General features: G+C 50.1%; 1 protein-coding gene across 2 annotated transcripts in view; it reads left to right on the top strand.

Annotated features, from left to right (window-relative positions):
- Window positions 1–19,442, top strand: part of AUH (AU RNA binding methylglutaconyl-CoA hydratase) — a 208,656-nt gene that overhangs the window by 160,216 nt on the left and 28,998 nt on the right. For both annotated transcript variants that reach the window (XM_042964066.1, XM_042964065.1), the window contains exon 10: window positions 1,525–1,665. In XM_042964066.1, coding sequence (XP_042820000.1) covers window positions 1,525–1,665 — 141 coding nt within the window. The remainder of the gene's footprint in view (window positions 1–1,524; window positions 1,666–19,442) is intronic.

Raw genomic sequence — 19,442 nt, 5'->3', positions numbered from 1 at the left:
ATAATTTGCAAGTAAAGTACTGTTCCTTATTTTCTTAAGATTTCAGCACCGTGTTGTTCTGCCCGTGACACGTTCAAATGCCAGTTCGTTTTCGCGGAGTGGGAAATAATTACATGAATGGCGAAAATATCAAGCGTGTGCCGAATGACTGGTCTCTCCCCACGGATGCGTGGTCTATTGCTGATGGAGCACCATTTAATTTCCTGCAAGTTTGGATGAAGTCACCAGAGCGGATCTGAAAGCAAAGAGCTCCTCCCCTGTGACTGCAGAGATCACAGACTCATGTATGAGAGCGAGGGGAAAGTGCCCACTTGTCTGCAAAGTTTGCCTTTCCTGTGGTCTTTCTTTCGGCAGAGCTAGGGCGGTCCTGACGCTGTGCCCGAGTCCGGTGGCTCCTCGAGGGGGCTGCCCCTCACGGGGCGGGCTGCTGCCCACGTTGTCCTCCGGCACACAGAGCGTTTGTGCGGCCTTACTCAGAACCACGGCAAGCTGCCACACGCTGGCCACGTGGTGGCGATCCCCAATGTCCTGATGAAGATGAAGAAGACCTGGGGGGAGGGTGGTTAACTGAGCACAGTCCCCGTTCAGGGGAAAAGCGTTTCACATCATCTCAGAGCAGGAGACACACTGGTTTTCAAGGACGCTTGTGCTGGTTAATCTATAACCTTTCTGGGAAAGAAGAGGCCTCGCGAGTCACAGAAGCTGGGAGACAAGGAGAGTTGCAATAATCGCCCAAAGAAAACGCAGATTGTCTTGACTCATTTCTGGGAGTTAACGGATCATTTCAAGTTTGTTAAAAACTAGACAGTTTTCCTTAGTCCTTTCCCGCCCCTCCTCTTCTGGCTGTCAAAATGGCTTGTCACAGAGTATCACTTTTCTGGCCACTTTTCTTAGAGCTTTGTAGGTAGGTGGACCCAAGTAGCTGGGTGTTGCTCACGGATGCCATGCTCCATGGGAAATGCTTGTGTCTCATGCGGGCTTGTTGGTGGCAGGCCATTGACCCTTTGTGTCCCTGGACCATGGCTCTCTCTTGTGATAGGTCCTACAGTCGCTCTGATCCGGGGTCTGAAACTCCTGGCAGGCAGACGCTTTCTCGTATTTAATTGTGCCATTGTATTTCTTCGTCCGCCTACCAAGTTAACTATTAATGTATGTGTAGGTCAGCGTTATTGGGCTTTATCAAAACGGCAATGAAATCGATTTCTTATATTACAGAATAACTGTATATTTGTCCCAAAAGAAAAACTACAGCACTTAAAAGTTCCTTGGTAATGTTTTGGTAAAATGGGAACCATTTTTCCGCATTGACGACACAGGCTGTGTACAGACTGTGCTTGGAGGTGTTTGGGGTGTTAGGGATTGAACCCTCTGCTCAAAATACCTGTGGGTCCCAGGCCCTGAAAACCCACCGTCCCTTTGTACTTTCGGAGTCCTTGGCTTTGGGAGACCCCCCCCCCCCCGACAGATCCTTAGAGGGCAGGCTCCCCACCCTCAAGTACGTGGTTTGGGGCATCTATTTTTCAGGTGCATTCTCCAGGCAGTGAGAGAGCAGGGTGCCCGGCAGGGGGAATTGAGGTTGCCAAGGACAGCCCAAGACGCGGAGCTCGAGCTGTTGGGGCCAGCCCCCATCGTCCTGTTCCTGCAGCGCGAGGCCAAGAAGACAAGGTAGGAGGAGGCCATCCTCAGTGAGCTGACTGTCCCCTGTGGGGCAGCAGAGTGAGCTCAGCCACCAGCTTGTCTGTCCCGTTTTCAAGTGTGTGTTGCCTGTTTTGGTTGGAGGGAACACGGACAAGATCACTGCAGATGTGAATACGGACAAGATGAGGGAATTTGGGCTGGTCGTTAGGGTTAATGACCACTGCGTGTGAGGCCCCAAACCTCTGCGGCTGTTCCCGTGCTGGGTTTACGGGGAGAGTTCCGGGTGACTCCCGGGGGGCAGAACCTGGAGCACAGAGTGAGTGCAGGAGGGCAGTGGGGTCGGGAGCTCTCCCCCCACCCCCACCGCTGGGTCCCATAGCTGCGTGTTCGCAGCCAGCGCCCAGAGATCCTTGGGAACGGGTTTGTCCCTTGGCGGGCCGAGAAAGTGGAGGGCTGGATCAGTGGCAGGTGCCGTGCCCAGAGCCCCAAAGTCTCATCACTGCGCTCTGGCGGGACATGGGGCCGGCCACGGTGCTGGGAGCGGGGCATTGCCTCCCTCAGCCGGCGACCAGAGCGTGAGTTTGGGGACTCGTGGTTTGTGTGATACCAAAAAAGGAAGCCCGTGTGGCTCGAGAGTCCCCCGTACTCTTGGGGGCAGTGTGGCGAGCACCTCGCTCTGCTCTGCACTCTCACCCAGAGCCCCGCGTTCAGTTCGAGCGTCACGGGTTCGCTCTGCGTTTCTAGAGAGCACCCAGGAGCCCTTTGACCAGGTTTCTTAGAAGGTCAGTGAGGAGACCCACCTCAGGCAAAGCGTCTCGTCATCTGAGTCTGCTGGTTCATTTGTAGAGAGGGCTGTTATGTGGTGCTCGTGACCGGTTGTGCACACAGATCGGACGTGTCTGCCTGGGAGCGGGAGAGCCGTCTTCCACGGCTGTGCTGGCACCTTGTTTCACGTTTCAGAAGAGCCGTGCTGGGACAAGGCAGGGGGCTCGGGGACGATTCAGAAACCTGGCGTTCACCCTGGGAAAGGGGAGTCGGGGACAGCTGGGAGACGTGCAGTGTGAATCCGGCCCCGGTGACACTTCTCCTGGCGGCCCTGCGCCGTCCACATGAGGCTGAGGACCACGGTCAGCAGGGGAAGCCGCTTGGGTTCTTCCGGGCCTAGGAGTTGCCCCGACCCCGGCGGCTGAAGCAGAAGCAGAAGGCGAGCAGTCCCGGCAGGGCCGTAAGAGCACGAGGCGGGGCAGAGGACAGCTCTCCTAATGTGGCCGTGCTGTGTCCCCGGTGTCACCCGGATCGCGCCCCTTCTGCTGATGCAGGCTGAGGACGTGGGAGGTACACGGCTGCCCAGTGCCGCTCGCTGCCGTGTTCCCGGTACCAGTGTTGAGGGCGGGGGGGTGGGGGGGTGGGGGGCGGGAGGGGGTTCTCATGCCCGATCGGCCCTCCCCAGGCTGCCTGGCTGTACCCCGCCATCACAGAGGAGAGGCTGGGAGGGGTGTGACCAGACCAGGAACAGAGCAGGCTCCCCGCGGGGGCTGCCGCCCGCACCTCGCGGCCAACACGCAGCCCTGACGCGCGGCCCGGGAGACCACCGTGTGACACGTTCATCACATGCGGCGAACCCGTGGCGCAGAGTGGGATCGAAGGCCGCCGAGGGGAGTCGCGAAATCACCGCGGCATCCCCCTGAGGCTCGGGGCCAGACTCCCGTCGCCGTGATGTTCACAGGCAAAGGGTTCAGAGGAATATGAAGGCGGGCGAGTGCACTTTCCTGACCTTTTCAAAAATAGTCAGGCCACTTTCACTTCCAGCCTCCGAGCCCAGTTGAATGAAACCTTTGTGCAGTTTACGGAAAGTGAAGCGCGGGTCGGCGAGCCGGAGAAGCTCAGACTCCTCGCGGCCTCTCCTGCCCTGAGTCACATTTCTTCTGAGTTGTCTGCTAACACTTGCCTGAAACACACTTTCTCTGAACCTCAGAACTTGCTCACAGGCGGCCCTCATCTGAGTGCTTTAAAAATACAAGAAACGTGTGACGCGCCATTCAAGACAGGAAATGACAGACCACATGCAGCCTGGTGCAAAGACGCTCCGGTTATGGTGAGATGATATTGGTGGGAGTTGTCAGGGGCTCCTCCGTTGGATGCTTGAAAAGGCACTTTCTCTGCGTCCAGTCTTTGTGGGGAGTACGCGTGGCATGGGACTGTCAGTCCCCCCTGTTAAACACGAACAGTTTGGGGGCCGTCAGTTAAGTGTCCGACTCTTGATTCCTGCTCAGGTCATGATCTCACAGTTCTTGAGTTCGAGCCCCACGCCGGGCACAGTGTGAAGGCTGCTTAGGATTGGGTGTCTCCCGATCTCTCTCTTTCAACATAAATAAATAAACTTAAAAAAAAAAAAGACAAACAGTTTTATCCAGGCCCATCCACTGTGCTGGTACTTCTGAGGTCAGGTAGAATGGGTGACTTCTCACACACTGTGTGCATATTTTTTACAGACTTTAAAAAAATTGTCATTCAACATTTTATCTGTTTTTGAGAGACAGAGACAGAGTGTGAGCTGGGGAGGGGCAGAGAGAGAGAGGGAGACACAGAATCTGAAGCAGGCTCCAGGCTCCCAGCTGTCAGCACAGAGCCCAGCTTGGGGCTCGAACCCATGAACCATGAGACCGTGACCTGAGCCAAAGTCGGATGCTTACCCGAGCCAGGTGCCCCATGCTATGTGCGTATTTAAAAATGATTGCAGGTAGAGGGGCGCCTGGATGGCTCAGTCAGTTAAGAGTCTGACTCTTGGTTTCAGCTCAGGTCGTGATCTCACAGTTAGTGGGTTCGAGCCCCGCTTCGGGCTCTATGCTGACGTTGCAGACCCTGCTTGGGATTCTCTCTTTCCTTCTCTCTCTGCTCCTCCCGTACACACTATCTCCCTCTCTCACTCTCAAAATAAATAAACTTAAAAAAAAAAATTTGCATGTAGAGATAGGAAAATTTGTGTTGAATTTCTTGTAAAATTCAACAGAACTGACATTTTTAATTGTATCCAGTCTTCCCCAAGGATAACTAGTCTTGGAAAGTGAATGTGAGGAGGAAAGTCATGGTCAAGGGAACCAGGAAAAAGAACTGAGTCCTGGCCTGAGACAGACGGGTCCTACCTCTCTTGCCCCATGACCTCCAGCAGATACAGAATAAAGGTCACATCTGTAAGAAAAAAGACCTCCTCTAGTCTATTTGTCACCCCTGAGAACAGAGTTTTCCAAAGCTGTTGTCACCTGGGGAAGTTACCTATTGATGCCTTTGGGGCTCTATTTCATAACCAATTCAAATTGGTTCTGGGATTGGAGCCCTGACATCAGAGTTGAGGGACAAGACACCTTTGTGGGTTTTGTGGGGATTCTGTTTTATTTTGTTTTTTAACGTATAATTTACATACCAAAGGAGTCGCCCTTTAAGCTGCACAGTTCAGCCGTCTTCATTTCTTCACAGAGTTGTACAACCATGACCACTGTTTAATGCCAGAATATTTTCATCAGCCCCCAAAGCAGCCCTGTACTCATTAGCGGTCTGTCCCTTGCCGCCAACTTCTGGCAACCACTCAGCTGCTTTCTGTCTCTGGATTCGCCCGCTTAAGACATTTTATCTAAACAGGTTTATACAATATGTAGCCTGTGACGTCTGACGCTTTTTTTCGCTCGGCGTTATGTTTTCAAGGTTCATCCATGGTGTGGTACGCATTGCCCCTAAATCCTTTTTGTGGCTGAAGATACTCCATTGTGTGGACATTCTACAGTTTTGTTTATCCACTCATCGGTTGATGAACTTTTAGGTGGCTTCCACTCTTCGGCTATTATGAACGCTGCTGCTGTGAACATGCATGTACAGTATTTGTGGGGGTATATTTTACCATTTCTCTTGGGTGTTCACCCAGGAGCGGAAGTAGTGCTGGGTCACAAAACAACTTGATGTTTAACTTTTCAAGGAACTGCTAAACTGGTTTCCAAAATCAGGCACCATTTTACCGTCCCATTGGCAATACGTAAACGTTCCCATTTCTCAACATCCTCATCAGCACTTGTCATTGCCTTTTTTTTTTTTTAATCTTAGAAAATTTTATGTGTGAAGTGGAGAGAGAGCGAGCCAGGGAGAGGGGCCGAGGGAGAGAGAGAATCTTAAGCAGGCTCCACACTCAGCATGGAGCTTGACACGGGGCTCGATCCCACGGCCCTGGGATCATGACCTGAGCCGGAATGAAGAGTCAGTTGCTCAACAGACTGAGCCACCCAGGTGCCCCGGTGTCAGTGACTAATGGTGTTCAAGATCTTTGCGTGTGGTTGTTGGCTATTTGTATATCTTTTGGAGAAATGTCTATTCAGACCTTCTGTCTGGTTTTAATTAGGTTCCCATTTTTTTATTGCGTTGTAACTGTTCTTTATATATTCTGGATACTAGTCATTCCAGATACAAATTATCTTATTGGATATATGATTTATAAATCTTTTCTCCTGTGGGCTGTCTTTTCACTTTTTTGATGGTGTCCCTTGAAGCACTAACGTTTTAAATTTTGACGAAGCCAAGTTTATCTGTTTTTTCCCTTGTGCATTGTGCTTTTGGTGTCCTCAGAAACTGTTCCCCACCCCAAGGTGATAAAGATATGTTTTTGTCTAAGCATTTTATAGTTTTTAGTTTTTACATTTAGGTTTTTGATCCATTTTGGTTAATTTGTATATATGGTGTGAGGTAGGGTCCAACTTCCTCCTTTTCCTTGTGGAAATCCAGTTGTCCCAGGATTGCTTGTTGAAAAAACTATTCTTTCTTCTCTTGTATTATCTTGGTAAAAGATTTATTTCTAAACTCTTAATTCTACTCCATTGTCTCTCCTTGTTGTGATTTGATCATGCAGTTGTTATTTTTTATTCTATTGATACAGTTATTACATTAATTTTCTTTTTTAAATCTTTTAATGTTTGTTTATTTTTGAGAGAGAGAGAGAGAGAGAGAGAGAGAGAGAGAAAACTCAAGTGGGGGAGGGGCAGAGAGAGAGGGAGACACAGAATGTGCAGCAGGCTCCAGGCTCTGAGCTGTCAGCACAGAGGTCAACTCAGGGCTTGAACCCAGGAGCCGTGAGATCATGACCTGAGCCAAAGTTGGATGCTTAACCAACTGAGCCACCCAAGTGCCCCCACATGAATTGATTTTTAGATATTAGGCCAACCTTGCACTCGTAAGATAAATTGCTTGGTCATGGTGTATATTCCTTTTTGCTGGATGTGGCTTACTAATATTATGTTCAGGATTTATGGGTTTAGGTTTAGAAGGAATATTATTGTGTAGTTTTCTTTCTTGTGATGTCTTTCTTCAGTTTCGGTATCAGGGTAATACCGGTTTCTCAGAACAATTTCGGAAGTCTTTTTTTTTTTAACAAAAGTGTTTGTGTAGGATTGATGTTAATTCTACTCTAATGGTTCAGTGAAATTTATCCGTGAAACCGTCTGGACCTGGGCTTTCCTGTGTTGGAAATGCTTTGATTGTGAATTTACCCTCATGTTTTACCTCAGTACAGACCTTCTATTTCTTCTTGAGTCAGTTTCAATATTCTCTTTCTTTTTAGGAATTTTAAATTTCATGTAGGTTATGTAATTTCACATACAATATGTATGTGAATTTTTCACCATCCTTATTTCTATAAGATCGGTAGCAGTTTTCCCCCCTTTCATTCCTGATTTTAGTATTTCAGGCTCCTTCCTTTTTGTCATTGTTCATCCCGCTCGATTTACCTGTTCCGTTGCTTTTCAACGAATCAGCTTTTCATTTTGTTGTGTTTTTTTCTCTATTATTTTTCTGTCCTCTTTTTCATTTATTTTTAGTCTAATCTTTATTATTTCCTTCCTTCTACTTACTTTGGCTGTAGTTTCCTCTTGTTTTTCTAATTTCTCAAGGTAGAATGTTAGGTTATTTGATTTGAGGTCTTTTTCCTGTCGGCACATGCCACGTACATGCCTCTCTGAGCACGCTTTACTTGCATCCCGTAAGTTTTGATATGTTTGTGGAAAAGAGTTAATTAACATGACAGGTCTGAATTACTATTCTTGGGAAAGACTGGTTGCAAGATGGGCCCCTGGCCTACATTTGGAAACTTACATTTGGGGAAATTCCCATTTCCAGAACTGGTAAGAGTTATGCCTACACTGTACAGACAATATGGCTTATGCTTTCCTTTTTGGAATATGGGATTTGGATTTTCGCCAAGCAGAGTATGCCTGCATGTCTAGCCCCAGCAGAAGCCCTGGGCCCTGAGTCTCTAATGAGATATTGGTGACACTTCACACGTCTGATTATACTTTGTTGCTGGAGGAACTTAACTCCTCCTGTGTTACTCCACTGGGAGAGGACCCTTGGAAGCTTGCGGCTGGTCTCCCCGACAGCCACCCCTCCACCTTTTCCTTTGCTGCTTTGCTCGGTATCCTTTTGGTTGTAGTCTATTTGTTGAGTGCCATGAGTCCTCTAGTGAATTACCAGACCTGAAGGTGGTCTGGGGACCCTGACACGTGTGGTTTTGTGCTCATTCATCTCAAAGTATTTTTGAATTTCTCTTGTGAGATTTTTGTCTTGCTGGTCTTTTAGGATTGTGTTCCTTAATTTCCACATGCTTGCGAACATCCCAGATGTCCTTGTATTATTGGGACAAATTTAATTTCAATTCTGTTGTGCTGGCAAATATACTTCAATCTCATCATTGTATAATTTCAGTCCTTGGCATATGTTAATGAGGCTTTTTTTTTTTTTTTAATGGCCTCAAATATGATCTATCCTGGAGAAGGTCCCATGTGCATACGATAGGAATGTGCATTCCGTTGCTGCTGGACAGAGCTTTCTACTAGGTCGGGTTCATTTGTAGTCTTGTTTCATTCTTTTATTTCCTGTTGGTCTTCCACTTCTTCTACCCAGCATTTAAAATGAGGTATTGAAGTCTGCAACTACTGTTGTTGAATTGTCTATTTCTCCCTTCAAATGCTGTCAGGTTTTCCTTCATGTATTTTAGGACTCTGTTGTTGTTAAGCATATGTATTGATGATGATGATGATGATGATGTCTTCTCGTTTAATTAATCCTTTTATCATTATAAAATATGCTTCTCCATCTATATTAGGTTTTCATCTTGAAGTCTGTCTTGTCTGACATTAGGATAGCCACTCCAGTTCTCCTGGTTGCTTTTCTGTGCTATATTTTTTCTATCCTTTTGCTTCCAACCTATGTAGGTCTTTGAATCTAAAGTGTATTTCTTGTGGACAGCATAAAGTTGGATCATATTTTTTTAATTCATTCTGTCCATTCTGCCTCTTGACTAGAGTGTTTGGCCATTTATTTACATTCAATGTAGTTATTGATCAGGTGAGATATACATCTGCCACTTGCTCCCGTGTAGCGTTGTACCCTTCCCCTACTGCTATGCCATTATTGTCCTGTAAATTAAATCTGTATGCATTCTAAGTCCATGAGAACAGCTTGATAACTATTGTTTTATGCAGCTTTTAATTCTGATTGGAGGAAAAAAATTTAAAGATGAAAAATATATTTATAATTTTTTATATGTGTTGCTACCTTTACCAGTACACTTAGTTCCCCCCGCCCCCAGTAGTTTGAATCACTCTCTAGTGTCCTTTCATTTCAACCCAAAGGACCCCCTTTATAGAAGTTATTGTAAGGAAGTTCTGCTAGTGACAATTTCTCTGTTTTTGTTTACCTTGAAATGTCTTAATTTTTTCTTCATTTTTGAAGGAAAGCTTATTAGGTATCTGCTTCTTGGTTGACAGTCTTTGCATTTCAGCACTGTGAATATGTCATCCCGCTGCCCTCTGGTCTGTGTGGTTTCTGGTGAGAAATTGGCCATTAATCTTTTGAGGGGCCCTTTGTGAATGACAAGTCACTTCTCTCATGCTGCTTTCACGATTCTTTGGGTGGCTTGTGGCAATTTATTATAATGTGCCTTGGTGGTGGATCTCTTGGGGTTCATCCTGCTTGGATTTCATTGAGCTTTTTGGATGTGTAGATTCATGTCTTTTTTTCAAGTTTGGGAAGTCTTTGACCATTAGCTCTTTAAGTATTCTTTCTACTGCTATCTCTCCTTTCCCTCTGGAATGCCCATTATGCATATGGTAGTATACTTGGTGGTGTCCCACGGGCCTCTGAGGCTCTGTTCATTTTCCTTTGAACTTCTTTCTCACTGTTCTTTAGATTTGATCATTGCTATTGATATGTCTTCAAATTCACGGATCCCTCTGCCATGTCATAGCTGTTCCTGAGACTACTAGTGAGTTTTTTGTTTTAGTTAATAAAATTTCAACTTTAGAATTGGTCTTTGGTTCTTTTTTTTTACAATTTTTCTTTACTTATATTCCTTGTTTTGTGAGCCATTGTTCTCATACTTTCCTTTAGTTCTTTGAAGATAATTAAAATAACTTTTAAAACCATTTCTGGTAAGTTCAATGTCTCGGGGTTTTTTTAGGAATAATTTCTATTGGTTGCTTCTTTTCTTTGTATGGATCACACTTTCTCGTTTCTTTACATGTCTTAACAGTATTTTGTTGCATAGGTATTTAAAATAATATAATATGGCAAAAAATAAATAAAATAATATGGCAACCCTAGAAATCAGGTCCTTGCCTCTCCTGTCCCAGGTTTGTGGTTGCTGTTTATTATTGTTGCTATTTGTTTATGCCTTAACTTGTCTGAAATAAGTCTGTATTCTTTATTGTTTGTGATCCCTGAAGTCTCTGTTTAATTTAGCGATCAGCTAAATGACCAGACTGAGACTCCTCTAAATGCCTTGAAGCAGTGAATCTCCAGGTCTTGGGAAGGGGCACTGTGTGCATGTTGGGGCTTGCCTCCAATGCTTTGTTGGGCAATTGGCAACCTTGCCTCAGCCTTCACTTCCTTGCAGAGCCTCGGGGTCAGCCAGAGATGAGAGTTAGAAAGCCTTCTCAGGTCTTTGCTGAGCGTGTCCACAGCCCTGCACGTGCATACTGCCTTCTAGACTCCTAGGAACGTGTCAGAGGTTTTTACAGCCCACTATAGGCATCTCATCCCCCAGCTTCTTTTTTGTACCAGCTGCTGTCACCGCCTCAGGTGACTTTGGTGCTAAATTGTTGCCACCGATCGTTTCCCACAAATACCCTGTAGAAAGCTGTTCACAGGAGGGGTTTCTGAGTCAGGTCGGATAAAGACAAAGCCTGTGAGTCAGGGTTTTCCTTAGTAATTGGGCCTCCAGGATGCTGCCGGACAGGCCAGAAAATGACAGAGTCCCAAGAAGAGAGCTTTGGGGGAGGCTACAGACACAGTGGGGGTTGGGGCAATGGCTACCCTGACTTTCAGATGGTTGGGTTTTATGGAGTTTGGAAAAGTGGGTGTATGGCAATTTAAACCTCCACAGAGCTTGATGTTCTTCCTGAGACTCAGCCATTTTTCCTGAAGAAATGCTCATCAGATGGTTGCAAGCTTTTGGTTAATTTCCAAGGGTTTTGTAAAAAACTTGATCTTGAAAATGACTGCTTATACAGAGAAGCAGGTTCTGGAGGTTCTCACTGCACTTTTCCTACTACATGACCCACCCAGCCAGCTGACTTTTTTTTTTTTTTAATTTTTTTTTAACCTTTGTTTTTGAGAGACAGAGAGAGAGAGCACGAGTAGGGGAGGGGTAGAGGGAGAGGAAGATACAGAATCTGAAGCAGGCTCCAGGCTCTGAGCCGTCAGCACAGAGCCTGACGTGGGGTTCGAACCCACGAACCGGGAGATCATGACCTGAGCCAAAGTTGAACACTTAACTGACTGAGACATCCAGGCGCCCCCCAGCCAGGTGATTTTAATGCAACCATGTGTATCGCGGATGTTGTTATTGATAAATAACATCTGACTTCTGGTACATCAAAACTGATGTTTATTGAATGATAATATATTAACCATTAATACTAATACCATGATATTAATTATCCACAATATTATGCTATTTATTGTTGTTATTACAGCCCTCAATATTTAATATACCTTACTTCCCAAATGTAAAGTTTATTTACAATCAAAGAAGTATGGGGTTTACTGCTATGTTGTCTTTTAAATGTGTGCTCTGAGCACAGGCCCAGGACATTTGCCGTTCTGGCTGCAGCTGCCCCTGCCTGGTCATGACATTGGCTCGGTCTGTGGAGCATTCGTGTGCACTCAGCCACCGGTGGCAAAGCTAACGGCCATAAATCAAAGCAAATCAATGCACAAATGCAGAATTCAAGTGGTAAAAATCAAGAGTTAGTTATTGAAATCCTGGCAGGTACGTGTTTTGTGTTTCAGGAGGAGTATAAACTTTCCTTCCATCTGTGAAGTTCATGTTCCACTGTTGGGCATTAACACTATGATGACAGAGCAGTTTATTAATTCAAAATTGTCAGATATGGGCCAGGATTTCAAGTACAGTAAGAGTTTGGTAGTGGGATGGAATCCAAGAGAGTCCTTTTGGGTTTTTTTTTTTTTTTTTGTAATTTTTTTTTTTTGGAAAGAGTCCTTTTCTGAAATGCAAACAAACAAACAAACAAAAAGAAAATAATAAAGAGGAAACTTGACAATTTATTGTTCGTAATATATACCAGGGAACCAGATACACTCAGGTCGGCTGCTAGGATGTAAAATGGACCCTTGGTGAAGTTCCAGAAGAACTGTTTGGTTAAGGTGCCGTTGGAAACAGCAGGTTGGCACGGGGGGCCCCAGAGCTCCTTGGACACAGTGGCCGTTGTCGTTGCCGGGGCTTAATTACGGTTCTGCTCCCCCTCGAGTCTGCGTGGATGTCACAGATGCAGTTCACACTACACGGGCTCTTTATTCGTGTAATAATGAGAGCATATTTATTTGCCTTGAGTATTTCACAAGTGTCCTCTTTGGATAATACCGGCAAGATTAAGTAAGAGTTTCTCGCTAACACTGTTGCTCAAGAACATCAAACATGATGGGCTGAGAGTGGATGGATGACGCGTACGTCTTTGGCTCTTGGCGTCTTTGATTTTTTTTTTTTTTTTTTTTGCTTCCCTTTTCTTATGTATAAAATAATCTTATTGTGGGGCCATGGCTATTGTTTCTAACACAAATGCCAGGAACCACTTAGCAAAATATTTTATTTCAACTTTAATGGGTAGTTTTGGTAACGATCAAGAGTGACGCGTTCAAGTCAGCCACAACACGGAGCCACAAACCAAGGACTTCAAAGAGAGTCCTTTTTAGAACTCTGAAGGAACTGCAATTTCTATTTCTACTTCTCCACATTATCCAACTTAATTATTGGCAATAAGTGGCTGTTGGCAGGAAGCACACATCACGTGGCTCCAGTTCTGCTTTGGAAAAGGTCAGCGAGAGGCAGAAACGCTGGGCTCCGATCCCCGGACACGTGCTCCAGAGCCCATTATGCAATGTTGCCCTCACTGATTAATGGCCGCTTGCACAAGAAGTTTCTCATTACCCCAGATGCAAGCATCCTGGGAATGATTAACTTTGTGACATAACTCTCCACACACAACTACGAAAGATTCACACAGAGCTTCAAAACAATGTGCTTCAGAAATAACCCAATGTGTTTCGGCTTCTTAATGTGTGCATGATTAACAACTGCTTTACAGCCACTGAGTGAAACGGAGAAACCTAGTGGGGAGGTTTTTGTTCTGTTTTGTCTTGTTGGTTTGTTTGGAGGAGTAGGAGTTTCCTGAGACTGGTTCACGTACGAGCCCTCCTATTTTAACCTTACCTTCACGTATTCTAATTTGCTGTGGAAAGCGCAGGTCTGTTTTACAGCGCTCCGTCCTGTGAACTAATATTGGCGATACAGTTGCTTTTATTAAACACTTTTTGGGCCAGAGAGACAGAACGCTCATACGCCCACGCACGATGGAGAGTTAGTGTGACGGTTGGTACTGATTTCCTGGGGCCAAAAGGATAAAGTTTAATTCTGCATCTTGTTAAGTATTTTCAAATCTTACCCAGTAGAGTGCAGTCTGAAATGCTTGGCGTAATGGGACTTTTGTTGTAAGTGGCAGGAAATCAACCAGAGTGGCTTAGGTGAAGGGGAGCTTTGTGACTCTCAGCATGGAAGCCAGGCGAGACAGGGGAGTGGCATCCTTGGATGCCGCCGGAGCCACGGTCTCGGGACTGCAGGGACACACTCCGTTTCTTGTCACACATTGTCTGGCTTGTAGCTTCGTCCCCTGGAACTGGTCTCATAGACTGGCTTCCCTGATGGCAGCTCCCCTCTGCCTGGCTCGCCACCAGGGAGGAAGGGGAACTCTCTTCACTCAACACCGACTCAGAACCCCCCAGGAGAGGCCTCTGCTGGGTGAAGTAGACCACATGGCCTCCCTGTGGCTGTGGGAGTAGGCACTGTGATTGGAGGGTGACTTTTCCAACAGAAGGGAGGGCTGCCGTTCTGGCCGGAAAATTCATAGCAGCCATGATGGCCAACCTTGACCCAACCAGCCATCCTTACCCCCACGGGCCCCCCAGTCGTGCAAGGCATCCCTCCCTGCGTGTCCGCAAATGCAAATGTTTGCCCTGAGCCCAGCTCTAAGCGCACGCCCCCCAGGGCTCATCTACTGGCTCGGGGCCAGGCATCGCTCTGCACAACCAGGTAGACGGTGGCCTCCATGCTGTTCAGCCATCTCAGCACATCGTGCCAGGGAGGGAGGGAACCTTTTGGAAACGGGGATGAAGCACAATGAGCTCTCTGGTCCCCAAAGCCCCCATGTCAGAGGAAGGGACGTGACAGGGCCAGTGGATGTCAGACGTGCACGGTTGACCTACTTTCCCGTAGCCAATCTCGGTACCCAGGCTCCCGCTGATCAGGCTTCCCCTGAAGGATCACCGGAGAGACCTTTGTGGGGATCTTTCCGCCTCACTGGTTCGCTTTTGTTGCTGCCCTTGTAGAGGGTCCTGGAACTTGTCGTGGGCTGAGGATCCCCTTACAGCCGCATCTGGCTGGCTAGTGAGGGGTGGCAGTCCGTCGTCCGACATCCAAGGACACGATCCTTCTCAAATTCCTAGTTGTGACTCTGGACTGGGAGGGACTAAAGGGCTTCGCCGCTTAGCAGCGTGCTTTGCCATTGGGCCCTCTTTAGACCTCGGCTTAGGGGCACCGGCCTTCGTGCAGCGGGACCTAGAGGGCTTGGGGAGGTTCCTGCTGTGCCCCAGCATGCGGCCGTGTCCGCAAGGGCCTATGCTAGCCGAGGAGTACCGATGCGGCCCGCCTGGGGGGTTGGGGTCAGCCGGTGGAGGGGCCTGGTCAGGGTAAGACTCCAGGCCCGTGTTGCATCTTTTTATGTGGCAACTGACACAAACCCAGCCTGAAGTGAGCCAGACCGCCAGAGGGAATCCGCCGACCGGCCGGCGCCAGGACCAACCAGACCCGCTGTCCCGTCTTCCGCCAGCTCTGCCTCTCAGGACGTGCTCCCTGGCAGTGCCCAGCTTGCGTCTTCCGGAGCCTTCCCACCACGGAGCGGGGCGGTCTTCCCTCCGCTCCGCCCGGCGGTACTTGGGGAAGGACTTGGGCCCCGTGGCCGGGGCTGAGGACTCCAGGCTTGGAGTGGAGAGACCGGGCGGGAGGCGTCCGTCGCGTGCACAGATGGCCGCGTGGAGTGGCCCCTCGCAGGTCTCTGCGCCCGTGTCTCTAGGTTACTTGTGCACTCGCCTGCTCCCCTTTGGACCTGCACTCGGGCCGGAACTCCCGGGAAACCACTCGGCGTTCGCGGGCCCCCTCGAATCTGCGTTGCCACCGACTGAGCCAACGCACGGGCCGCAGGCTTTTCCCAAATTTGTAAGAGTTGTGTTGAGCGGTGCTGGTTCCCCTCGCCCCACCACCCAAGCCACGTTTGTGATTTATCCTTTTGTTTTCTCAGAGGGTAAGAAACGTCCGGTTCTTCTCACGTAGGGCCACTCAGAGTACGTGGGTGTGCGCTAAGAGGCACCGTATTCTCTCGTCCGCGGAGCAAGCAGTTTTCCAGTTTCCTCCTGCCCGATGGGCAGGGGACACCAGGTGGCTTTTCCTAAATACCACATCTTGTTCCCTAAAGAACACTTGCAGAGAGGGTGACGCTTGGGCCTCTTTTTTCTGAACAGTATACACGTCGCGGTGCCTCTGTTGGAAGTGAGGTGAGATCACTTAGCCTCCAGCGCTGCCGGGTGGCCCCGTGAGCGGCGGAACGAGGAAGGGGCAGAGTCGGGAGGGGGGGCCACCACACACGCCTTCCCATGCCCTCGGGTCTGGCTGGCCCCAAAGCACACCTTACGATGGCCTGTCTCCATGGTGCTTTGCGTTGTTTTCTGCACAGCGGTTGCAGACGGGGGTGCAGTTCAGGCTACCGCCCTGCCCCGATGGCCCTTCTCTGGCTCCGGCCGCAGGGTGGCCATTAGCTTCGTTGCTGAGGGTCCAGCCTTCGGAGTCCAGGCGCTTTGGGGAGGTCCCCGTCACCCCTCGCCTCCCACACTCCGGCCTCACCGAAGGCCAGTGGTGTGGGCGAATGCTGACCGTGGAGCTGTCCTGCAGCCCGGCCAGAGCCACAGGAAGCAGGTCCCCGGGCGGGCGATGCTGCCTGGTCCCTGCGGGGCGGGCAGCCCTGGGAAGGGCCGTGACCCAGGGCGGACCCGCTTCCTGGAACCGGGCCTGATAAGGGGCGGCGCGTTGTCTCCGGGTTTCAGGTGAACTCCCCGTGAGTTACCAACCCCTCCGTCCTAGCTTCGCTTAGGGGTTTTTTAGTACCGGTTTCCCCAAGAAGGACTCTGTGTGTTCGGGGACGGGAGAGAGAGAGAGAGAGAAAGAGAGAGAGAGAGAGAGTGAGAGAAAGAGCGCATGTGTGTATGTGTGAGCAGCATGATTTCCTTTTGGTAATTATTTTGGAAAACGTTCAGAGAGGCCCGAAATAGTGACCAGCAGCAGGGGGAGGGGTGGGGCTTGCTGTGCCCTGGGTGGGTCACACGGTCTCCACAGGGGACACTGCCCTCGGGCCGGGTACGTGGGCAATTCTGCAGAGACAGCCACGGCCAGCGCGTGCTGTCCACGGTCCCGGAATCCTGCCAGGTCCTTCCCGAGGCCGCGGGACTCCCTGGGCCAGGCCTATTACCTCCTTGTAGCGCGTTAAATGCCTGTCACTGACCACCTAAATCTTCCTTGCAGAGTTCTTTGGACCCGTAGGAGAGGAGTGGTGTTCAGATCTAGGTTATTCGAGAGGGTGGAATGAGCTAAGTTTAGTGGAGGCTAAAAATAGAGCACGAGGGCGGGTCAGGCCCGTGGGCTTAGGGGCTGCCTGCCCAGCCCCTGGCCCTCCCCGGGCACCGCATGCGAATGCTGGTTCCAGAAGGTGCTCGTAGCCCATTACTCATATGTCAGGTCCCCTGTCATGATGTATGTCATGCACCAACTGCATTTCCATAGAAGAGAGTGAGTCACCAGCCGGTGGGGCCTCTCTGTGAGCTTCTGGAAGGAACGGGCTGCAGAGGGAGGGAGTGCTTGTCACAAACCGGAAGGCAGGGGAAGGGGCCTTTTATAGCATTCTGCGGTGGCTTTTTTTCCATAGGTTAATTTTTATCTTCACGACCAAGATAAGGTTGGATGGCCTTTTTATGAGAAATCTATTTAAATACGAGGGATTATTTGAGCTCCATTTTTAAAAGCCAAGGGCATTTTTTCATGGTGCTCGGTGTATAAATAAAACGTATTCATAGCTGTTTGAATTGAATTCATAGCTGTTTGAACTTAACAGCGCTCGCTGCCTGTGACGTCGTTGGAGTGCCCCCTCCACACGCCGTGGACACAAAATGCCCCTTTGTTCTCGTCCGTGGGGACAGCCGCGAGCGGCCAGGCGCGCCCACCCCGGACCCCGTGAGCTGGGGCTCGCCGCTCAGAACAGATGGCGATTCTCAAACCGAATGCTATTCCGATGTGCGCTCACTGAGGACAAAGATCTAAAAATAGACTTGAATGGGCATAACCTGCAAAAATAAGTTGTCAGCTTCTTTTTACTCCTGCCGGGTTGAAAACAAAGCTGTCAGCAATTTCTGCGAGTTGAGGAATCCGTGTGCTTTCCTATTTTAGAGAAAGCTTTTTCGGTACGACTGTAATTGAGTCTCCTTAAATCCCTCAGTGTCAACAAACTCCCATCTGCTGTTCTAGAGCCTCTAAGTGAGCGATGAGACACTCGCCGCCTGGGGGCGTTCAGGCCCAAGGGTGGGGGGGGGACTGTAGGACGGACTCATGGGGCCAGGTGCACAGGGCAGGGGTCCGTCCTGTGAAGACACTGGGCTCCCAGGCCGGGCTGGGGAGGGCCGGCTGGGGGGGGGGGGCGCCCGCACTCTCACACCTATTGTGATGCAGGCTGGGCTTTGGGGAGCCTCCTTCCCAAGGTACAGGGTGCCATCTGGCCGTCTGTGAAATGACCCCCATGCTAATGGCGGGTGGACCCTGGGCAGGTCGGGGGTGGCTGGACTCCCTGCCTGGGGACGCGGTCCCTCTTCCGGAAGTCCCCGGGCTCGGCCCCGAGATCCCTCTGAAGGCTCGCAGTTTGACCCGGACCTTTGGGCCCCACCAAGCGCAGTGTCCCTGCCAGGTTCTGGCCCTGAGTGGGACGGGCTCTGGCCGGCACAACACGCAGGGGGCCTCCCAGAGCCACCGCCTGTTTCTGAAACTTGCCCCCAACGCAGGCACCCCAAACTCAGGCTGCAGCTTCAGTTCTGCTCGGAAACGGTCACCACCGTTTCTGTCCTGCTTAACCTGCACACGCCCTCTGGGCATGATGGAAACAGCCCTGGGGCCCACCTCATGTAGGCGCACACACACACACACACACACACACACACACACACACACACCCCACACACACCACATACACAGTGTGCTGAGGAGAAGCCTGATTTGTCCTGGGGCGGGGTTGGTGACGTACCTGAGGATACCAAGGAACGAGGGACATGCCAAGGGGCTGGGTTGGGGGGGGGGGTTGTGGGGAGCAGAGCTGGGCCAAGTCCGCGGCGGGCCCCGGCTGACCGCCAGGCGCAGACAGTGTTGGAGGCTCTGGGAATCTGCCCGGAGTCACAGGGCCTCGTTACCCGGTGAATTAACCTGATGTAACCTGTGCGCATCGAGGCGGGGTTGGGCTCACCACTCCGGCTTCTCCCAAAGGCTGAGCTGGGACGGAAGCCGCCTACCCACCCCACCCCCGCCTCCACCCCTGGGTGCACACTCGCCTGATACCGCCAGCCGGGGCTCCGGGCTCCTGGGGGAGCTGGGTGCTGTCCGTGCCCCCAGCTTCCAGCCCACCACACTGAGACCACAGGGAGCCTCGGCCTGGGTTTCTGACCCCGCATGACCGTGCTCACAGCCAAAGACACCTCAGACAATCAGGGCTTTGAAAATACTTCAAAATAATTGGAAAGGATGCCATGGACAGGCACAGGTCCCAAACGCACCATCCTTAAAGGAAACGGAGCTTTGAAAGGAGTAGAAAGAACACGGGACTTCAGAACCAAAGTGAGGTAGACTGCGGAAGCCCCGACGGCCTTTGAGCCCTTGGAACAATGACCGTCTCGGTGGCGGTGAGGTGAGGATGGGCTCCCTTGATCCCCTGGTCCTGACGGCCCAGCCGCCCGGCTCAGCCAGCCGTGCCCGGGCGACGCCACCCCCGAGAGAAAGCGCCCGGCACCGAAGATGGAGGACTCCTTGGAAGAAACCACCCCGCCGAGCCCCCGGGAAGTCGTAACACGGCGTCACGACCGTGTTGGAGAGGGTCCCTGGCGCAGCGGGGGCACTAGAC

The sequence above is a fragment of the Panthera tigris genome, chromosome D4 (assembly GCF_018350195.1).
Source record: "Panthera tigris isolate Pti1 chromosome D4, P.tigris_Pti1_mat1.1, whole genome shotgun sequence".
Lineage (NCBI taxonomy): Eukaryota > Metazoa > Chordata > Mammalia > Carnivora > Felidae > Panthera > Panthera tigris.
Note: the sequence above shows the minus strand (reverse complement) of the source record. Positions and strands in the feature narration are given on the sequence as shown.